Genomic DNA, 23789 nt, shown 5'->3' on the forward strand with positions numbered 1-23789 from the left:
CTTTTATTTACACATTGTATGTTTTTCTAATGAGTAAATACGAATCATTTGTATGTTTAACGCAGAATCACGAGTCTGCATTGAGAACCGGGTTCTAGTTTCGAGTGTGGGCGGGGCTTATACAATCGCATGTTTTGGTCAGCGCTAGGTTCATGACTGACTTACCGAGCTGCCTGAAGAGATGGGCCACGCTGCATCCGCTCACAGGAAGCGAGTCATTGATGGGCGTCTGGATCACCTGTCTGTCTCCCGCCCCCAAGGTGATGGTCCTCTTTATGGATGACGAAAAAAGAGGTAATGAGAAACTGAACACACAAGCATGAACACATGAGGCTTAACAAGTCCATGTCCGTGCAGAACCCAGGGATCCAGATTAGTGCGTGCAAGTGTGGGCGTGTGAGTTTGTATGTGAAGTGGAGGGATTAGCAGCTATGCCACACACACACACACACACACAGCATGTCATGCCATTCACCGGTTATCATCAGCAATCTGGTTCTGAAGCATGAAACATGAGAGCAGCTTCGTTTCTGGATTACGATCTTCAGCACACAGCAGGTCCATGCAAGATTAGTTTACATTCCAAACACTGATTATCAAAAGCTTTCTGGAAAAAAAGCAGGACTTCTGTTGATTTTTATTTTTTTTAAACATAAAAGTAAATAAAATAATTCATGTCAAATGTATTGAGTAGCATATTTCTTGAAAAAGAAAAAAGAAAAAAGAATTGTTAATGTGAGTTAATTGATCCATTTTTTTTTTCTTTTACTTATTCATTTACGTACAGACAAATACAAAGAGAAATTAAGCACCGTTCATGAGGAAACGATGTTTGTTAGATCAAGATCACGGAAAAAAATTAAGTCGTGATACCGAGAAAGCGACTTTTGTTATGACGTGTTAACGAGAAAAAAATATTATGATGCAATATATAATATTCAGCTGCTTATCCTTCGGAAATAAAACACCAAAACAAACAGACCAAACAGAAAGCACTGGGCATTCAATTTGTTTTAGAATATCAAGGCATTACACGTCAAAGCAAACGTTTCATTGACACCTGTTTAAAAATAAAATGCTTTTGCTTGAAAACCATAAAGAAATGAATTTTTTCAGCATTGAGTGTTTAAATCTCTAGGTGTCTTGGTTTACAACTCGATTACAAAAATTAATCATTCAGTCCATTTAACTACACACGGTGCACTGTTTCCCACGGACCATTATTACTGACGCACCGCCCACAAAACTCTGGAGCGCTCTGTAAAAGGGAACACAGAAGATTCTGCAGAATGAAAAATGGAAGAACGAGGAGAAAACCTCGAGGGGCGAGGAGAAGATTCAAGCCAAAGAAAATGGCAGAACGTTTGCAAAGTTTGGTGTCATTTCAAACTACAGCATAAAGAAAACACCTACAGTGCGTTTTTACCGTTTTTAAAGTAATTTATCTTTAAGTTTTTAAAGTCCCTGGGCAGTGGCCATGTAGAGCAGGTAGTGGAGCACGTTTTTAAAGCTGATAAATACATGGGTTTATTGCGTGGAAAATTTTAAGTGGCTTTGCTGTAGACAAGAAAACCATATTGCGAAATTTTATAAATAAATACATTAAATATAGGGTTAAACTCAGGGGGAGTGGTGGCTCCAGCGGTTAAGGCGCTGGGTTGCCGATCGGAAGGTCTGGGGTTCAAGCCCCGGTATCGCCAAGCTGCCACTCTTGGGCCCTTGAGCAAGGCCCTTAACCCTCTATGCTCCGGGGGTCCCTTACGAGGGAAATATCAAGGTCCGTGACATCGGAGTGACGTGGGGCCGCCTTCCCGTGGGCTCACCACCTGCAGGAGGGACCGTAAGGGACGGTGCTGTGAGGATTGGGCAGCAGTCGAAGGCGGGGGCCTGCTTAGACTGCTGCCCCCGCGACCCGAATTACGGATAAGCGGGAGAAAATTAATGAATGAATAGGGTTAAACTCAAGAACCAAGACAATGGATTTGGACTGCAGTCTCCATGAACAGTTTTACCCTCGAGTCTTCATCAGTGAACTGTTAACGTCATCAGTGATTGAACTGTGATGTATCGAAGATGGATTCCTCTTTGAGTCTGGTTCCTCCCAAAGTTTCCTTCTCATACCATCTCAGGAGGTTTTTCCTCGTAACACCACTGGCTCACTCATTAGGAATAAACTTACAATAATATATAAATGTAAAAATGTATACTTGTATTAATTCAGGTCTGTAAAGCTTTGGGAAATTGTTCGTTGTTAAAAGCGCTATAAATATCAAACTGAATTGAACTGTGTATATTATTAGCATTGACTGACTTACTAAACTTCCTCACAAACAGATTTGACTGGAATTACCAAATATTAAGAATATAAGCATGCTGTGAGCAATTTACTTATTTAACATCAGCCCAGTGTAACAGAATTAAGCAAAACCCGAGGTACTATAGCAAAACCTGAGGTACTTTAGCAAAACCTGAGGTACTATAGCTAGGTACTTTAGCTGGGTACTTTAGCAAAACCTGAGGTACTTTAGCTGGGTACTTTAGCAAAACCTGAGGTACTTTAGCTAGGTACTTTAGCAAAACCTGAGGTACTTTAACTAGGTACTTTAGCAAAACCTGAGATACTTTGGCTAGGTACTGGATCAAACCCGGAGGTACTTTAGCTAAGTACTTGAGCAAAACCTGAGGTACTTGATCAAAACCAGAGGTACTTTAGCTAGGTACTTGATCAAAACCTGAGATACTTTGGCTAGGTACTTGATCAAAACCTGAGGTACTTGAGCAAAACCTGAGGTACTTGAGCTAGCTAACTAGCACACGGTTCATCTTAGTAGCTGAGTCAATTTAAAATGTATGTAAAATATAAAAATTGGCAGAAAAAAATATATATACTATAACAATTATGATTAACTTAGGGGTGTAGCTGGATGGGTAGTTGGTTGGCTAAGGGAAATTTAACTAGATGGCTGGGTCACTGCGTGTAAACTAGCATCCCGTAAAAAGCAGGCATTGTCACTCTCGTTATTAATGATTTACAATATACAATTATCGAAAAATACCAGAATGATCAGCAAGCTAAGGCATTTAGACGACTAAAAAAGTCCAAACCACCATAGTAGTTACTGAGTGACCAGCTGAGCTCCAGTAAGCAGTTTTGATTGCCTTTTTTTATTTTATAAAAAAAAAAAGGAATGAGGAAAAAAAAAAAAAAAACAGCTTTTGTGAGAAAGTCAAAATCTTGATTATACACTTAAAATGCTAATACAGGAGCATATGTGGATGGGATTTTATGCAGCAGGATTATCCTGAAAGGCCATTATTTAGCCTAATAACTCATGAGACGCCCATGTGCCTTTAGACAAACTTACCAGCACACACACACACACACACACACACACAAAAACACACAAAAATTCCATGTTCTTCTATTAGACACTGTGCATCAGTGGTGGTTGTGGTTGTGGTTGTACTGGCTATTATCAATTAGCTAGAAGAAGCTGCAGCAGCACATGCACGCAATGCCGCAGCGATGGCACGGTGAGGCTCAGGACTTTCTCCACACCCCCTACGTGTGATGTGAAGAGATCTGATTTGTCTCCCGTAAAGCCGAGAATGTCTTTCATCCATAGAAGTGAAAGCTTGGTAGCAGTGATAACAGATAGAAAGATTTTAAAACAAACAAACAAGCAAACCGGTCGTACCAAGCTGTCCTCTCTGTCCTCCTCGCCTGGCTAGATTAGCGACACAGGAGCACATCGCACATACAACACACACACACACACACACACACACACACACACACCGAAAAACACCACACGAAATCACAGGGGTTAGATACACCAGGCTTGACATGAATCAGAACCCACAGAAATACCGACATTGAAATGGCAAAAGGAAAGAAACCAACGTGACACGATAAAGAGACAAGCGAGTAAGACAAAGCCGAGACACAAAGCTTCTTTTGTAAAAAAAATAAAATAAATAAATAAGATTAGTTAATTTGCATTTTTTATCGTCAGGATGGACCTGATAATTCATCAACATGTGTTCAATAACAGTTTATGAAACGTATACAGGAGTCTCCAGTGTCGGTGCGTTTTCCTCTATAAGAAAGTCTTAAATTTTTGGTTATTGCATTACAATGTTGGTTAGCAACTAATAAAACCTCATTGAAACTGCTGTGAAATAAAAACAATAAATCAGATTTGGGGATTTGTTGGATAATAATCGTATAGTATGTCCGCTTTGTGAGCTTTTATAACATAGAACATTGAGCAGCACCTCGGGTTGTTTTATTTCTTTTGACACGACTCGATGAGCCGCCCTGTTGTCAGGATTGCGCAACAACGGCTTCTTCTTTCACACAAACACGGGGTTAAACGAATTTGCAGAGTCATGGTGCTAATACATAGTGCTATCGCTTTCTCTCATTCTCTCTTTTTCTCTTTCTTTCTCTTTCTCACACACATGACTCATTCAGAAACGTCTCCATTTTTGGCCCTAATTGGAGGCAGATGTATGTAATGAGACGTGAGCCTGAGAAATATTCTTTGAGAGGAGCAAAAAGAAAATCGTGTTACTGGGGTTTTACGTATTTTAGATGGAGGTCTAAAACTCTACTGACTCATTTTTATACAGATAGATTTCTCACAACCTGTTTATAACATCTACAGATCGATCTTTAAGAATTCAGATGTAGATTTACCGGGTTGCCAGGTTGTTCATAAGGAGCAGATTGTGAGTAAGAAATTTGCCATTAGCATTTTATTATAAACAAACATAAAAGCACACATGAACACAGTCAAGTTTTTATACGTTATACAAGTCTATTCTGTGAGTAGGTTTTCCACCATGAGTCTTCGATTTGCAATTTTTCAGGTTTTTGCTAACGGCTACGTTTCGGCTTTCTAACTGAAATGTATGTAGGGTAACAGGATGAGCAAATTGTGAATAAAATGCAGGATGTAAATAGGAAAACTGCCATTAGCTATGCATTATATAATAAACAAAAGTTACACGTGAACACCGACAAGTTATTAAACGTTCATGGGAGGAGTCTCCTGTGTCAGTAGGTGTTTTGAATTTCCAACCAAGAACTATGTAATTTTACAGGATGACCAGATAATGAATAAAGAGTCTTCATGATCACAGCAGCAGCATTTATCTATACATCCACTGACAGTAAGGATACAGTTTTTGGGAAGTGAAAATGTTCAGGTGGGAATGATCACAATAGAATGTTCAATTATGGAGGTACGCTCTCATTTTAAAGTAATATTTAGTGACCTATAATGGTGGGTATAACTATAAAAAGGGTTTGGTTTATATAAGGGTGTATGTGTGCTTGTGTTTCTGAGGCTGTTCTAAACAAAGCAGCGATCCACCCCCACTGTCCCCCCGTCAAATCTGTGTTCTCTTTCTATACCGCACGAGTGTTTGGTTTTGTGCACTGAAACAATGCTCATACGTAACACACCAGCCCCAAATGTTAGGATTCTGATTGTCTGATTGGCTAGGAGCAACAAAAACAGTGAGTGAAACGCAAATGAGTCACACAACCGTAGCAAGTTCTGAGGGGGGAAACAAATGTGCAAAAAAAAATTAATTATTGATCATCGACAGACAGAATCATGATAAAGAATCGTGATTTGGCTAAAAGCTGCGAATAAAAGGTCGCGGTTACCTGAAAACAACCCAGCAGCCAGTCAGATAAACTACAGACTGGGGGATCGTTAATCTGGAACACACAGGAAACCAGCAAAGGTTCATGTATGAGTCACAAACTGAAGAAAGGAACCGATTTATACATTAAACACTTGTCAGGAGTGAAACAGGGAGGAGGCGCCAATAGTAATGAGAAAATGGTGCGTATACACACATGTACTATAGAGTAAAACAGTGGGAGCAGTCCTTCACTTAACACATAAACCACATGTAAAAGTACATATATTAACCATAACAATACAAATCAAATCAAATATTAAGGCTTTATCTGAACTCACATTCAGTGGGATTACTGTTCACTGTCACACACACGTGCACACACACACACACACACAAACAAACAGAAGAGCAGTAAGGCATTTCATGTCAATGGAGGGAGGAAGAGGAAGAAAAAGAAAAAGAAAAAGAAAAAGAAAAAGAAAAAGAAGAAAGAAAGAAAGAAAGAAAGAAAGAAAGAAAGAAAGAAAGAAAGAAAGAAAGAAAGAAAGAAAGAAAGAAAGAAAGAAAGAAAGAAAGAAGAAAATGTATTCAGTTCTAAAAAATAACTTAGAAAAAAAGGAAAAAAAATGTAATAAAAAAAGGAAGATGGCAAAAAAGGGGGAAATATCATAAAATGTAAAATAAACAGAAATTAAATTAAAAAAATAATAAAAGAGGAAAGAGTAGAATGGAAGAAAAGGGTAGAGAGCGATGGAGAGAAGCACATGCACTGAAAAGGAATGTAAAAAAAAGAATTTAATGTATATATATATATATATATATATGATTTAAACCAGAAGGAAAACTGTTTGCATAAGTATTTACCCCCCACAGGCTCTGGGTTATAATACTTTAAAAATGGGGTAAATACTTCTGCGATCCACTGGCTACCCTTATGGTAGTTTGGTATGAGCTGCTCCTCGATCTGTTAGCGCTGCTCCTGCCAGCTGCAGTCCAGCTGTGCAACATGGCGCATCTCACTCTATACTGCGAGTGTGTATGATCGCAGTGTACAGTAGGTTTGTGCATCAGAGATAAACACACAATTCACTTATTTAAAAAGAAGAATTTGTTCTTTAATTCTTACGCTCTGTAAAGCTGCTTCGAGACCATGTTTAATTGTGAAAGTCGAGCCTCACCTGAGATCCTCCAGCGACAGGAATGATGCAGGTCAGGAGATTCCCGATCACCGTTTCCAGGGGAACATTGATGTGCTCCACGTGGACACTGAAGATGAGTCCCAGACAGTTCTGTACAGAGAATGACACTCATGATTCAGGTCCATATCTAACTGAGAGAGAGTGTGCGTGCGTGCGTGTGTGTACTCACTCTGAACACCTCGGTGTGGTCCAGGCGGGACACCAGCACCAGGCTCTTGGGGGCGTAGAGCTGTGCAGGCTGTACAAGATCAGGACTTTCATCTTCGTCTGCTTCGCTCGGCTCGTCCTTTAACTACACACACACACACACACACACACACACACACACACACACACACACACACACACACACACACACACACACACACACACACACACACACACGTTCATGAAAACTATAATATTGAGCTCTGAAGGACTCATTTTCAATTGCTGCTTCTTTATCTTTCCGCCTCTCTCCATCACCATCTCTCATTCTTTCCGTCTTTTATTTTCTCTATAATTTCCATTCCTTTTCGTACTCTGTCCTTCATAACAATCCTCACTTTCTCTCCATCTGTCCAGCTATTCACTTTCCTTGGCCCTTGTCTTTGATTTCTCTCTCCCTTTTTTTTCTCGGCCTTTCTTTTTCGTTTTTTTTCTCCCAAACCCGATGTCTCCCTGTCTTTTTCGTTACCCGTCAACAATCCTCCCTTACTTTCTCTCCTTCTGTTCTGTCCATCTATTCACCCTGTTCTTTTTCATTGCCTTTGTCATTACTTCTCTCTCTGTTTCTCTGTTTTGTTTTTTCTCCTCATCTCTCCCATTTTGTCTCACTTTGTCTTCCTTTCTTTGTCTTGCTTTCTTTACCATTTCTCTCAGTAATAACAATCCTCGCTCACACTCTTTCCATCTGTTCTATCTATTCCCCGTTCATGTCCTTTGTCTTCACGTCTTTTGACTCGGTTTCTTTCTCTCCCTCACACTGTCTTAGGGTCACTCTTTCTCTCTCTCTTTGTCTAAGCCTTTCACTTTGTCTCTATTTTACTTTGTCTCTATTTTACTCTATTTACTTTGTCTATTACTCGTCATGTCCCCCCCTCTCTATTTTATATTTTTGTCTATCCCTCGTCTTGCTTGGTCTCCCTTTCTTTTTTGTTCCCTCTCCGTCATAAACATCATCCCTCACTTTCTCTGCATCTTTTTACCCATACCTTTCCGTCTTCACTTCTTCCCTTACCTGAGGGTTATCGACAGTCTCCCAGAAGGTGAAGCAGGCGCAGTAATGGCGTTCGGAGTTGATGTCTGTGAGGACGGCCACGAAGAAAGAGGGAGGCTCTCGCTCGGGGACCAGTTGCCATCCGCTGGGCTGGCAGAACTGACACGGACAAACGGACACAGTACATCATAAATAAATCCGTGTTTCATACATAAAAACACACGCCACACCACACTGTGTGATCTGCATCGCCTCCAAGTCCTACAGGGTAAAAACACATTAGTGTGAACACGGCTGAAGATCCATGAAGTTACAACAGAGGGTTAAACTCAGGAACCATGGACAAGGACTTGGACTGTATTTTGGAATATAATTTTGCAACATTGCCCTCAACAATGATGGGTGATGAGGTGATGATGGACAAATCAGGATGGGTTCGCTTTGGAGTCTGGTTCCTCTCAGGGAGGTTTTCCTCACCATTGGCTCATTTATCAGAGAGAGGAATCTAATAGGGACTGATTCACGCAATACAAATCGAAAGGGAATCGAATTCAATACATTTACACATCCACAAGAACACAATACTACACGATTCGATATGCGAAACAGGAAAATGTAAAAAAAAATAATAATTTGGAGTTTTGCTATCGCTGATATCGTGTGTCTGTGTGTTTCTATTGTCATCGTTACTCGGTACAACATGAGAACCGGATCTGTACCGCCAGGAGGTCGCATTTTTGTTCCCTCAACAATAATTTTTGAATAAATGAAAAAACCTGGGCGATGAAGCTGAGCTGAGCTGAAGCTGAAGCTGCTCGAATCATTTAGAAGCACAAAAGTCCTCTGATATAAAAAACAGAAGTGTTCAAAGAGAGAGAGTTGGGAGAAAGAGAGCAAGTGCAGTACCTTCTCAGCAGAGCATGGATTGTATGTTAAACAGTAAAGCTTAAAGTGTGTGTGTGTGTGTGTGTGTGTGTGTGTGTGTGTGTGTGTGTGTGTGTGTGTGTGTGTGTGTGTGTGTGTGTGTGTGTGTGTGTGTGTGTGTGTTTGTACTCACCAGCTCGATGCCCTGAGGAAAGGGGTTATCTTCCCAGTCCTTCTCTGGGAATCGCTGAAGGATCCGGCCTTGACCTTCACTTCCCCCTGTGTAGACACACACAGACACACACACACACACACACGTCAGGGCAGATGTTCAAAGTGGTTCATAGAAAGCCGTAATAAATGATGCTCTACAAATCCGATCTGTCTACTGAACACACACAGAGAAACATGAAGTGACAACAGCAATGAGAGTCACGTCACAAGGTTTCCGTCAACTTATATATTTATATATTAGTGCTGCAGCTATCGATTATTTTAGTACCCGAGTGTTCTACTGATTATTCCATCCATTAATCGGATAAGAAGTACCTTTTCTTAACTAAAGAGCAACACTGAATATACAAGAGAAAAAAAGACGGGTCTCTCAAAATGAACATGTCATTTGGTTCCTTTTTACAAAAGGTAAAACATTTTATTTCTGAAAGTTCGTAGAAGAATATCAAGAAAACCCTTTTAGTGCATTTTATTGCCAAAATGCAAAATAAAAATATCAAAATCAATTTCTAACGACAATTTAAAATGTCAATCAATTTCAGCTCAGTTTTTTGTGCGTAAGACATCTTATAAATAAAACCCCAGAGCGGTCCAGAGGTTAGCGGGTGGTGCGTCAGTAATAATGGTCCGTGGAGTTAAACGAAGCATTTCTAATTATATGAGTTACTCAAGGAATCGTTCGTTCGTCCGTCTGTCCGTTCCTCCCTCTCTCTTGCTCTCTCTCGCTCGCTCTCTCTCTCTCTCTATTATCGCAAACGCTTGATTGCAGTTATTGCTGCTAAGGGGGGCACAACCATTTATTAGGGGTTTAGGGGGCAAACACTTTTCCACACAGGGCCATGTAGTTTCGGATTTACTCTTCCCTAAATAGGAAAAACCTTTAAAAAATATATATATATCTTTTACTAATATTTAAATTAGTTTGATGATTTAAAACATTAAAGTGTGTCAAACACGCAAAAAAAAATCAAGAAGGGGCAAACACTTTTTCACACCACTGAATATATACACAAAAAAAATAAATAAATATATATATATATATATATATATATATATATATATATATATATATATATATATATATATATATATATATATATATATATAAAATAATAATAATAATTATAATAATAATAATTGCATAGTGTTTTATAAACATCCAATCAAATAATACAATTGGTCAAGTTTGCTACCCCACACCCCCCAAACCCACCAACCGTTCTCTGATTATGAATTTTTTTCAACCTCTGAACACCTGAATCCGCCCTGTTTCAGGATTCTCCTGATTTTGTCTTCAGGACACACCCACACATATACAATCTCCACCCTGGATCCACAAACATTTGCACAGCATTGCTGATCTCTCCAATCGCCTTTCTTTGCTGAGCCTGTTACTGAGCACTCTGCTGTCTAAAAAGCCTGGAGAAATGGGAGTGAGTGTGTGTGTGTGTGTGTGTGTGTGTGTGTGTGTGTGTGTGTGTGTGTGTGTGTGTGTGTGTGTGTGTGTGTGTGTGTGTGTGTGTGTGTGTGCATTTACACAGCTGAAGCTCTCTGCAGCAATCTAAATGAGTTTCATTGAATGAAGTGAGTGAAATCAGGGTGTGGTGGACATGCAGGCTTTTCACTTTCACCGAGCACACAAACACACACACACGCACACGCACGCACGCACGCACGCGCACGCACATTATTTGGCATATCCACAGCATCAACACAAACCCACATTCTCGAACCTTCAGCAGAATAAAAAAGTCTGTAAGGTTTTATATTGAACCTGAGTCTGACTCTTGTGCAAGCGTTGTTTACTCGAGCATGACTCAGTAAAGTCTTCGTTCAAGCCACACGTGAGTAATCACAGAGACACGTGAGTAATCATGGCACGTCCCCTGAGACGTGACGCTGAGCACCAAAGATCTGGGCACTCTGAGCGCTCGAGTGAACGAGGAAACAGTTCTGTAAAACCACTGAAGCAGAAATGGGCTCTGAAAGAAATGTCTCGCTACCGTGAGAACTCGTTAGGGACGAATGTCAACTGGAGGCCACTCTGTGAAGCTCGGGATGGTTTGACATAAACAGCATGGAGATCCATGAAGTTACTGAGCAACTCAAGAACTTTGAGGATGGATTTGGACTGTAATTAATATCAACACTTTACTACAATGACACGGGATCACAGTTTTGCATGAACAGTTCTGCATTTAAGCGTCTATTACTCAACACCTCAACAATGATGGAACTGTAGTGAATGGACATTCAATGCCAGCCAGATGAAGACAGGTGCCCTTTGGAGTCTGGTTCCTTCGAGGGTTTCCTCCTCAGGCCATCTTAGGGAGGTTTTCCTCACCACTGGCTCGTTTATAAGAGATAGGAATTTAACAATTTATAATTGTAATCTAGTTATGTCTTTAGAACTGTTTCAATCACAATAAAAACCAAACAATTTAATTTAATACATTTTCCTTTCCAGACACCACTGGATCTCTCATTAGGGATAAACAAACTGATAAAGAACAAACTTATAAGCACTAAACTTATACATTCCAACTTTTTTAACGTCTGTAAAAGTGCTTTGAGACAATATCCAACGTTAAAAGTGCTGTATAAATCGGAGATACACCGGTTGACCAGAAATACACCTGAACCGATTGGTTTTTGCTTAATTATGCACAATTGGCAACCGGTCGATTTTTGTTGATAATGCACCTTTTTATTTTTGTAATTTTTTCGGAAGTGTGTCCGCATGCACAGACTACGTTCTTTGCATATCCCATCTTGCTCAGAGGCTGAGGTCATGCTCAAGGGCCCAAGAGTGGCAGCTTTGCGAAACCGGCGCTTGAACCCGCGACCTTCAGATCAGTAATCCAGCACCTTAACCACTGAGCTCCCACTGTTCTTCTGAAGTGATTTGGGATAAGGGCAGCTGTACAGCACTGGAAATGCAAAAGCTGGTTGTCTGAGGCAGGGACACCAAGAAGAGAACAGTCGTTGGTCTACTGGCGCACTAATACGAGCCGTACCTGTCGGCGCCCTGCACAAGCGTAAACAGTGAACGTTTATTCAGCTCAGCTAAATTTTACATCTGTAATCGGAATCAGCCATAAAAAATCATGATCAGTGCATCACTAATATAAAGAACACCAAATAGAATCAAACCACGTCGTCTCTGGCTTGTTTTTTTTCCCTTACCAGCACAAATAAAGTGAAAGAATCTGTAGAACAGGTTAATGATGTAAGGTACAGGTGCATCACACGCTGAGAAGACCCGTCATTTTATAGGCGCTAGATTCCATTTTTTCCCTCCGCTGAATTCAGCAAGATCCCAGCGCAGCCAGATAAACCCACTCAATAATTAAGCTTTATGAGGGGAAAAATACCCTATACCAAACCAAACTTGCCAAAAAGCACAGCGACGGCTCTACTTCTGAACTTTGTGTACAAATAGTGTTGGCTTTCAAACAGCTGACCAGCCTAAATTTCAGCTAATAAAGCTAACAATGCTTCGATAATGTTTATAGCTCCTTATAATAATAATAATAATCAATAATAATAATAATAATACACTTTTATACTACTGTATATATACAGTAATCCCTCGTCCGCCCGCAGTAAACGAAAAAACGCCCGTAGTAAACGAAACCCCCCCCCCCCAGCGAAAAACAAAAAAACCGCCCGCGATGAACTAAAGAACGCCTGCGATAAACGAAAAGCCGCCCACGATAAACTAAAAAACACCCTCGATAAACGGACAACACCCCATGAATTTTATTTTATGTATACAGTACTGTATTTACAATTTTTTTTTTGGTCCACCGTGTTATCCGCAAGAGACCCGGAAAAATCAGCCAAACAAATTAGTCATGTGGCAAATGCAATTCCACCAGATTCGAACTGCTGGCAGGGGGGGGATTACTGTACTTCAAAATGTAATAACCTTTATAGTTAAACAACTCAAGTACTTGAAAATACTTCTACATCAATATCTTTAAAAGTATTTTGTTGCCATTTATATTTTATCAACTTATTAAGTGCTTAAAAAAAAAATGGAACGAATGATTTTATTACAAAAAGTGTAGATATTTTAACATCTATAATTCAAATCTATTGTTATTAGTTTAAAATGTCAACACTAAAAAGTACACTACATTTATATGTAGGTGTCTACAAAATATGTGGACACCTGACCATAAGAGGTCCTTTTTGAACATCCCATTCTATATTTAGTCCCCATTTTCTGTATTAATAACCTCCACTCTTCTGGGAAGATGTTCCACTAGATTCTGAAGTGTGCTTGTAGAGATTTGTGCTCATTCAGCACTGGTTTGGGTCTCCAAGTTCAACTGATCTAAACTGTGTGGTAAAAGTTTAAGAAAGAACCAAAAATTGCTGGAAAAGTCAGGTGTCCCAATACTTTGTTCCATAAAGTGTTTTCGATTATGCAAAATGCATCTGTGTGATTCATAGATTTATTTTTTCATAAAATAATTCGACTCAAAATCAGGTATTAAATTTGCTTATTTACATTTCCATTTTATTTCAAAAATGATCGTATAAAGGTTCAAGATTACACTGAGCTGAAAGCTTTCGGTCTACGCTTTTTTTTGCCTAGAGGTTATTTTGAAAACCGTTTAATAGCTGTTTATAGCTTTTTAGTCTGGCTTACATCTAAGGTAATGGTGTAATGTTCATTCTTGGTGTTGGTAGCTGTTCCTACATTAAGCCCCTTCTACAGAAGTTTCAACCTGAGAGTGTGGCCTAGAAAGTTCCCGCCCACCTCATAGGCAAACTTCTCAGTAACGCCTCCAGGCATGCTATCTCGTTAGAGATCGGGTCTGCTACGCCTAACTTCTCACCAAGCAAACCTCACAACCCAGTGCACAATCAGCAGTAGCAATGAAAGTATTAGCAGTAGTAATTGCAGAAGTAGAAGCAGCACTAGAACAAGTTTTAGCAGTGGGTTCACAGTAATCATAGTTGTAGTAGAATTTGCAGTAGCAGCAGCAGTATTAAGAGTATTATCAGGATTATATTAGTGGTATACATATTAACAGCACTAGTAGTAGAGGTAGAATTATTGATAGAACTGTTAGTAGTAGTAAAATAGTAAAAAAAAAAAAGTAGTAGTATTAATAATAGTAGTTGTAGTATTAATAGAAGTATTAGTAGTAGTAGTATTAGTAGTTGAAGTAATAGTAGAATTATTGGTAAAACTGTTAGTAGTAGTAAAAGTATTAATATAAGTAGTAGAAGTACTGTAATTTCCGGACTATTAAACGCACCCAAATATAAGCTGCACCCACTGAATTTGACAAAAATTTTTTATTTTGAACATAAATAAGCCGCACCTGTCTATAAGCCGCAGGTGTCTACACTGAAACTAACTTTACACAGGCTTTAACGAAAGACAGTGTCTGTTACACGGATTGTATCTAAACAGTAGCCTACCAAGAAAGTCATTGTTCACCGTCTTCCTCCTTCCTTTCACAACTATTTCTCTCGAAAGTTTTTCTTTTGGCATCGTTGTGCGTTTAAAAAATCACCATCGGTGAAGCTTTTCTCCCGATGGCGTGCAGCTCAGAACACAGGTGAAGTGCGTTTTTTCATGCCCGGTTGTTTTCAGCGTGACGAATGATTCGCATTTCCTGTAGACAGTCCGAGTGAGCGGCAGGTCAAACGTCAGAGGAACATCATCCATATTTATGATGTGCTGCGGCATCTGGTTTAACATAAAGAGTTTCATTGATTCACCTGAACCCGTTCGGCAATTTCATTGGTCTAATGTTATGGGGCTCAGTTTTTTTGGCTTGAAGTTTGTGAAACCAGGAAAAACCCAGGAAAAATCCATAAATTAGCCGCTTCATTGTTTAAGCCGTGGGGGGTTCAAAGCGTGGGAAAAAAGTAGACGCTTATAGTCTGGAAAATACGGTTTTAGAAGTATTAATATAAGTAGTAGTAGTGTTAGAAGTATTAGTAGTATTAGTATTGGAAACTTAAAGTTTGGAAACTTTCTGGCTTTTTTTTTGGCCTGAATCTTCTCCTCACCCCTCACTGTTTTCTCTCCGTTCCTCCATTTTTCATTCTGCAGTGTCTTTTCTGTTACCTGTCCAGTGCGCTCCTTTGTTGAGCGGGTGGTGCGTCGGTAATAATGGTCCGTGGGGAAATGCAGTATTTCTAATTATTTGAGATACTCAGTTGGGGAAACACAGTGCTCTGTGTGTGTTTGAATAAACTAAACTAAGTTTTATTTTAGAATTACTCGAGGAATCGTTTCAGCCCTAAACAGAAGTATCAGTACTATTAGAAGGATGGGTTAAAAAGTTTGCGGAAATAAATACAAAAAACCAAGCATAAACTCTGTTATTAGAAGAACGCTGAGTCATTCTTCAGCAGCGCTACTCATTTGAAGTTCTCACATTTAATAATGTTCCTACAGAACTTCCCATTTCAATTTATATTTGACAAATTCATCACCATGTGCTTCATTTTTAAAAGCTGTGCGACTGATCTGGAAATCTTGTTCTGTCTGGAAAAATCTCGCTACAACAGTCACAGCATTAATCACACTCATTTTTGTAATCCATGACCACAAACTCTGAAATTCCCTCCATTTCTGCTGCCGGATGCACGGGAATAACGAGCGTGTCTGCAACCCGAAGCGAAAACTCACACCCTGTGCGGTAAGAAGTTGATTTTATAACGGTAGTTTGTTGCAACGGAAAGTCCGGAAAGTCTGGAACAGGGCCAAAAATAAATAAACGCTCCGATATCAATGGCTGTGAGGTTAAAAGCTTGATTGCTCCCGAATCTAAGATGATTCATGTGCAAGGAGATAAAGCTCGGTGCTTTATTAAAAAAAAAAAAAAAAAAAAAAAAAAAAAAAAAAGTGAAGAAATCTGCTAGAGTAAGAAGTATCTCTGGGTTCGAGCCAGAGCTCACAGGCAGGAAATTCCACTCCGTCCCAGTGCTGGGTCAGTGACACGGATCACACTCGCTTCTGTGAACGCAGGCCGAAATGTAGAAATCGTATTAAAACCGTTTTATACCCAAGAGATATTACTAAAAACAAAAACCATCTAGTGAGCAGCAGTTTTGCAGGTGGAAACATGTGAGGTGATTTCGCTAAGTGCATTGGACCTGTAGACACGGGTAGAGGTGGGGGTGTGGTAGGGGTAGGGGTCAGGTCATGACTTGGGTTATCTGTAGATGAACATGAGCTGCTGCTGGACAGGAAAGTTTCAATCTCACGCTCTTTTTCTTGCTTCGTTCATCTTTTTTTTTCATTTCGGAGAAATGACTCAAGTAGAGGAACAGTGCTGAATGCTGCACCAGCACTTAAATGGGCTGCCCTCTCATTCAGCACTCGTCTCCTTCCTCTCATTTTTTCTTTTTCCGTCTCTCGCCAATCAATCCAAGAATCAGAGCCGTTTCCCAGCAGAACTCGGAGACACGAGCTTTCGTTTTCTTTCCATTTGAGAAAGGCTTCGACTCCCACATATCGCTGCTGAGCTGGCAGGAAGCCTGGATGCTCTTAAGATTCCCGCTGAAGCATAAAGCATTTAAATGGTTCTCACACACACACACACACACACACACACACACACACACACACAATCACAAAGACAAATAACCTGCAGGCTAAATCTCAGAGTTCACAGAAGCCGAAAACGACTGGTTCGACCTCATTTTGGATGATGAGGCAGATTCGGATGAGAATTTTTACTCTATTAGCCCCTGAGACAAGAGGATTTTTACCCCTTGATCCACCAAACTATTTGACATTGAGGGCATCTGTAGTGAAATCGTGCTGAGAAACACATAAAGGGCAACCAAAATCCAGCATCCACCTCTGGTTTTAAGTCACGGTCCTGTTCAAGTTTGTTTGCAGTCATATCTTTAAAATATTAAATATTAAATGTAAAAAACAAACATCTGTATTATGTAAATGGGGTCGAACAAATGTAAACTATTTAATTACATTTTTCCATTTATTTAATTGTATTCAATCAATTTAATTTGTACCAATTTAATTCATTATTCAATCAATATATTTAAAAAACGTATTGCATTGATTCGATTTTTTGTATTTTATTTTTGTATTTTATTTTTAGTAAAAAAAAATGTATAATATATTATGTAACCAAGCAGGCATTTCCTTAAAAATTGTTTTAAATAATGTAAACTGTTAATGTTCCTGAACGTAATAATAATAAACTGTGTAATAATAAACTGTAATAAAAAAAAAGCAATTTGATGGTTTGCAGTTCCCGTCCAGTAGCTGAATAAAGGTCGTGAAATAAGGGGTTAAAGAGAGTCTGCTGGGGTCCGGTGCGAGTCGTGCGAAAATCGGAGGAACGTTTCCGCCCCGACAGAGATCTGAGAGAGACTCGGACCGCAGAGCGCTGTAGCTGAAGTGAAACTGCAGGGAGATGATTCGTGTAACTACGTCATTACGGAGAGCGGGGTCACAAGGTCTTTCAGGTGAGAACGCCAATGAGGAACATAAAGCTATCAGAAAGTCCATCGAGGTTTTAATCAGGTGTTTAGAGGTGGGGTTTAGATCTCGAGCAGCACGTTTCCCACTACAGATAACCACTAGGATTCAATGTGTTCAAAACCATGATGTCGGTCACTTCGAGAACGAGAACAATAAGCCGTAGTGTGTAAAAAAAAAAAAAAAAAAAAATTGCTGCATAATGCAAGATACGGACTAAAGTATTAGGACACCTGACTTTTCCAGTCATATGTGGCTCCTCCCCCAAAATTTTCCCAAAAAGTTAAAGGAACACAATTGTATTGGACGTCTTTGGATGTAGCAGCAATACATTTACCCTTCATTTAACCTAGGAGACCCAAAGCTGCTCCAGTTTGAAAATTCCCCCGTTCACAAATCCAGCATTTGAGATTAATGCGAATACTGACTGCACCCCAGGCCTCCTCACCCCACCTACATCAGGACCTGATTTACTAACACTCTTGTCTTGTAGCACAAATCTCCATCAAATCTTCCCAGAAGACTTTCGTATCTCCAATTATTAAAAAGAGAGATGGCATAAAATGACAGGAGCACAAGGTCTTGACCAGAACCTTGCAAGCCTTCAATACTTTTTTAATTTGAAATTAATAAAGAAAAATTTACTAATATTGATACTACTGACTTGCATCTAGAGCCAATATAATCTGGCCACACCCACTTTTCTCGCTTCAAGGACGCATCATTGCAGCGATCCCCAGTTCAGAATCCCGGGTTGGACGCTGATCCTTTCTAAGTCCATGAGCAAAAATATTAAAACGTCATTCATCGGCACAACAGGATGATGCTATCTTGCACACGATTTCACAACCCTACCAGTGTTGGAGATTATACACCATAATACACATCATTTATTTAATTCTGTACCCAAAATAATGATAAAAAAAAGGTCAATCTTGGTAATTATTTTCCTGTTTCCTGACTTTCCTGTTTGCAGTGGTGATGGACAGGTTGATATTGTGATTTGTGGTAAGAGTAGGGAGCAGGTTGAGAGGAGGTGGAGGTGCACGCTGGAGAGAAGGGGAATGAGAGTCAGTAGGAGTAAGACAGAGTACATGTGTGTGAATGAGAGGGAGGGCAGTGGAGTGGTGCAGTTGCAGGGAGAAGAAGTGGAGAAGGTGGATAAATTCAGGTACCTGGGATCAACAGTGCAAAGTAATGGAGAGTGTGTTAGTGAAGTGAAGAAAAGAGTGCAGGAAGGGTGGAGTGGGTGAAGAAGAGTGATAGCAGGAGTGATTTGTGATAGAAGAGTATCTGTGAGAGTGAAAGGGTAAGTTTATAGGACTGTGGTGAGACCTGAGATGTTGTATGGTTTAGAGACAGTGGCTTTGAGTAAAAGACAGGAGGTGGAGCTGAAGATGTTGAGGTTTTCGTTGGAAGTGATGAGGATGGGCAGGATTAGAAATGGGTTTATTAAAAGGGACAGCACATGTTGGACATTTTGGAAATGGTTTGGACATGTGCAGAGGAGGGACATGGGGTATATCGGGAGAAGAATGCTGAGGATGGAGCCGCCAGGAAGGAGGAGAAGAGGAAGGCCAAAGAGGAGGTTTATGGATGTGGTGGGGGAAGACATGCAGGTAGTTGGTTCGAAATTAGCACTGCATTCATTTAAAGTTTGTAACATCATCATTTCTGGGCTTGAACCTGTGAAAAAAACGCAACTCAGGAGATGATTGCCTTAATACCTGCCATGCACGATTGTACCGATGTAACTGTATTGTACAAAATGAACTCTAACCATGTGACTGAAACCATGCATGTGAGCAAAACTAGAGCGCGATGCAGACGCTGCGACTGTTCCTATTCCCGCAGGGTTTTTCCCCGCTCACCTCAAAGGCCGTTACTATTTTTTTTTTTAAGCTATACAGCCTCTCATTTAAAACTCACATGAACACAGAAAGGAAGAGGAACTAGTACATCTGGGCAGGTGTGGTTTCAGACTAAAACTTTTCTGATTCATCATCATGGCCATGGAAGGGAAAGTAGTGACCAGATGTGATGCGTAATACTCGCCGTCTCGGCGCACAAGAGTCCTGAAGCGCCGCGCTCGGTTGGACGAAACTTCCTGATGATCAGAGATACTGGGAAATCTCGATCCGTCGCTCGGGTTATGCAAATAGGTCTTGGCTAATGCTGGAACGATGCCAAATATTTACAGGTTGGATAGCGGTGTGATGGCGCTGGAGAGAAGATGGAACCCAATCTTCTAGTCTAATCACTGACAACAAACTCATTTAAATAAATCAGGATATAGAACTGCAGATTTAGAGCCGCTCATTAGAACGAGTGATGCTGAGGATGGCTGTGGGGAGGTAGGGTTTTTTTTTTTGGTGCTCATCAGCAGATACTTCATGCTATTTTTATTTATTTATTTTTTTTTTATGAAAAGTATTGGGACACCTGACTTTCCCAGCCATATGTGGTTCTTTCCCAAACTGTTATCTGAAGGCACACAATTGTATCAGGCGTCTCTGGATGCTGTAGCATGAAATGTTCTCCTCATTAGAACTAGGAGAAAAACCTGTTCCAGCATCACAATGTCCCCTGTGCACAAAGCAAACTCCATGAAGATATGCTTTGAATGGGTTGGAGTGGAAGATCTGCTATAGAGCTCTGACCTCAAACCTACTGAACACCTTTGGGATGAAATGGAATGCTGACTGCACCCCAGACCACCTCACCTCACCTCACCTCACCTCACCTAGAGAGGCTGTTGCAATTCCTTTTACTTTTCTGGAAAGATGTTCCACTAGATTTTGTGGGGATTTGTGCCCCACACAAGGCTGTTAGTAAAGTCAGGTACTGATGTAGGTGAGCCATATTCATCATGTTTAATAAGGTTGAGGTCAGAGCTCTATAGCAGGAGATCTTCCATTTCAACCCATTGTAAAGCAGATCTTCATTAGGTTTTCAAGTGAAGGAATCATTTTATGCTCCAACATCCAAAAACATCTTATACAATTGGATGCCTCCAAGTACCACAAATGGCTGGAAAAGTCAGGAGTCCCAATACTTTAGTCCATATAATGTATATAGATGTATGTAGCATAAGTTATGTCTTTGTTCTGTCCTCCTTGTGAACTGTGATAGAAACAGTACTGTAGCAGATCGAGCACATTTGCATAAATCTTGCTCCTGACAAAGCGCAATCTGACCAACAAAGACTTCAAACCTTCTTAAATACAAGCAGCCTGTTACAGGGGCACATGCATATCCATAAGCCTCTGGAGAACGAGTGAATTTCTGAAAGAATGTGACTTTTCATTTTACATTTCTCTCACTCACACGCTCTGTGCTGCTGTAGAACTGTACGTTACGATCAGTCCTTCGGCACTTATCTTGATTGAAAGCAATGCAAAGCCTGTTCCAAACATCTGGCAAAGGCAGAGACTCAAATCTTGCTTCCTGTCAGCACCCTATCTCCCAACCATCCTCATCAGCCCCCATTAAACCCCCAATAAGCCTCCCAATCAGCCCCATTTTTCCATGCTTGGGCCCTCATCACTCGTTTCATTGCTCCTTATCAAGTCTTCCAACTCCCTCTTTTATCCCACCATCGCTCCTCATCAGTTCCCTCATCTCCATTAGCCCCCTATCATCCTACAGCAAAACCTCCAGCCCCAAACCCTGCATTTCTCCCACATCACTCCTGCAGCGTCATCTCTCAAAATCACCTCCTCCGATCCCCATCAAATTATCAATCACCAAACATGTCCATCAGAAGCTCCAATCTCCACCTATCAGTTTCTCCAGCACTCCTCCATCCTGCTCCATAGGTCATCTCCATAACAATCCATGGTCCTTTCCTCATCAGTTTCCCCTTACAACCTGCCTCCTTATCCTTTTACCCACGCCCACCCCAAACCCCCCTAATCAGTCTCCCGTTCATGCCCAGCTTGGCCCTGGCTCTCTGGGTGAATGTACAGAAGAAGACATGGTACATCTGGCAAAGAAATCTCGTTCTTGCTCGGAATGACAGCGAGTGGGGTTTTCTTTGAGCAAAAAAAAAAAAAGGAAAAAAAATTCTAACAAACTCACATCCTTCCTGTACAAATACATACACACCTTTTTTTTTTTTTTTTTTTTTATTACTTTCTACGAGGGAAAAACAGAAGTCAAAGTGGGTTAAGTGGAGTGTGAAAATATCTCAGATCACACTGCAACTTCTGTCTGGCACAATGTTCTTTTTATATACTGTATATACAGTGAGGAAAATAAGTATATGAACACCCTGCTATTTTGCAAGTTCTCCCACTTAGATATCATGAAGGGGTCTGAAATTGTCATCGTAGGTGCATGACCACTGTGAGAGACATAATCTAAAAAAAGAAATCCAGAAATCACAATATATGATTTTTAAACTATTTATTTGTATGATACAGCTGCAAATAAGTATTTGAACACCTGTCTATCAGCTAGAATTCTGACCTTTGAGGGTCAGAATTCTAGCTGATAGACAGGTGTTCAAATACTACATAACTAATCTACATAACTAGTAGATTATGTCTCTCACAGTGGACATGCACCTATTAGGCAGACCTGTTAGTCTGCCTTTAAAATGTCCACCTCCACTACATTTATTATCCTAAATTAGATGCACCTGTTTGAGGTCGTTAGCTGCATAAAGACACCTGTCCACCCCATACAATCAGTAAGAATCCAACTACTAACATGGCCAAGACCAAAGAGCTGTCCAAAGACACTAGAGACAAAATTGTACACCTCCACAAGGCTGGAAAAAGCTACGGGGAAATTGCCAAGCAGCTTGGTAAAAAAAGGTCCACTGTTGGAGCAATCATTAGAAAATGGAAGAAGCTAAACATGACTGTCAATCTCCCTCGGACTGGGGCTCCATGCAAGATCTTAACTCGTGGGTCTCAATAGTCCTAAGGAAGGTGAGAAATCAGCCCAGAACTACACGGGAGGAGCCGGACAATGACCTGAAAAGAGCTGGGACCACCGTTTCCAAGGTTACTGTTGGTAATACACTAAGACGTCATGGTTTGAAATCATGCATGGCACGGAAGGTTCCCCTGCTTAAACCAGCACATGTCCAGCATGTTTAATGTGAAGCATGGGGGTGGTAGCATCATGCTTTGGGGGTGTTTTTCTGCACATGGGACAGGGCGACTGCACTGTATTAAGGAGAGGATGACCGGGGCAATGTATTGCAAAATTTTGGGGAACAACCTCCTTCCCTCAGTTAGAGCATTGAAGATGGGTCGAGGCTGGGTCTTCCAACATGACAATGACCCGAAGCACACAATCAGGATAACCAAGGAGTGGCTCTGTAAGAAGCATATCAAGGTTCTGGCATGGCCTAGCAAGTCTCCAGACCTAAGCCCAATAGAGAATCTTTGGAGGAAGCTCAAACTCCGTGTTTCTCAGCGACAGGCCAGAAACCTGACTGATCTAGAGAAGATCTGTGTGGAGGAGTGGGCCAAAATCCCTCCTGCAGTGTGTGCAAACCTGGTGGAAAAACTACAGGAAACGTTTGACCTCTGTAATTGCAAACAAAGGCTACTGTACCAAATATTAACATTGACTTTCTCAGGTGTTCAAATACTTATTTGCAGCTGTATCATACAAATAAATAGTTAAAAAAATCATACATTCTGATTTCTGGATTTTTTTTTTAGATTATGTCTCTCACAGTGGACATGCACCTACGATGACAATTTCACACCCCTCCATGATTTCTAAGTGGGAGAACTTGCAAAGTAGCAGGGTGTTCAAATACTTATTTTCCTCACTTTATATATATATATTTACAGTACAGACCAAAAGTTTGGACACACCTTCTCATTCAAAGAGTTTACAATTTTCATAGTCATGAAAATAAAGAAGAGTCACACTGAAGGCATCAAGGGCTATTTGACCAAGGAGGAGAGTGATGGGGTGCTGCGCCAGATGACCTGGCCTCCACAGTCACCGGACCTGAACCCAATCGAGATGGTTTGGGGGTGAGCTGGACCGCAGAGTGAAGGCAAAAGGGCCAACAAGTGCCAAGCATCTCTCGGGGAACTCCTTCAAGACTGTTGGAAGACCATTTCAGGTGACTACCTCTTGAAGCTCATCAAGAGAATGCCAAGAGTGTGCAAAG

At 40.5% G+C, this 23789-nt stretch overlaps 1 protein-coding gene and 1 long non-coding RNA gene across 13 annotated transcripts in view; one reads left to right on the forward strand and one right to left on the reverse strand.

The window, feature by feature from the left end:
• sbf1 (SET binding factor 1) overlaps nt 1-23789 on the reverse strand; it is a 66509-nt gene that overhangs the window by 34245 nt on the left and 8475 nt on the right. For 3 of the 12 annotated variants that reach the window (XM_083528802.1, XM_083528797.1, XM_083528791.1), the window contains exons 2-8: nt 9116-9201; nt 8080-8217; nt 7030-7152; nt 6840-6950; nt 5681-5734; nt 3699-3728; nt 166-271 (exon numbers count right to left, since the gene is read on the reverse strand). In XM_083528802.1, coding sequence (XP_083384928.1) covers nt 166-271; nt 3699-3728; nt 5681-5734; nt 6840-6950; nt 7030-7152; nt 8080-8217; nt 9116-9201 — 648 coding nt within the window. The remainder of the gene's footprint in view (nt 1-165; nt 272-3698; nt 3729-5680; nt 5735-6839; nt 6951-7029; nt 7153-8079; nt 8218-9115; nt 9202-23789) is intronic. The other 9 variants (XM_083528793.1, XM_083528800.1, XM_083528796.1 and 6 more) reach the window with 3 other exon arrangements.
• Nucleotides 1494-2790, forward strand: LOC310719300. Its single transcript, XR_014531436.1, has 3 exons — nt 1494-1632; nt 1974-2433; nt 2487-2790. It is a non-coding gene; the product is annotated as an uncharacterized lncRNA (long non-coding RNA).

This window comes from Silurus aristotelis (assembly GCF_946808225.1).
Source record: "Silurus aristotelis genome assembly, chromosome: 24".
Classification (NCBI taxonomy): Eukaryota; Metazoa; Chordata; class Actinopteri; order Siluriformes; family Siluridae; genus Silurus; species Silurus aristotelis.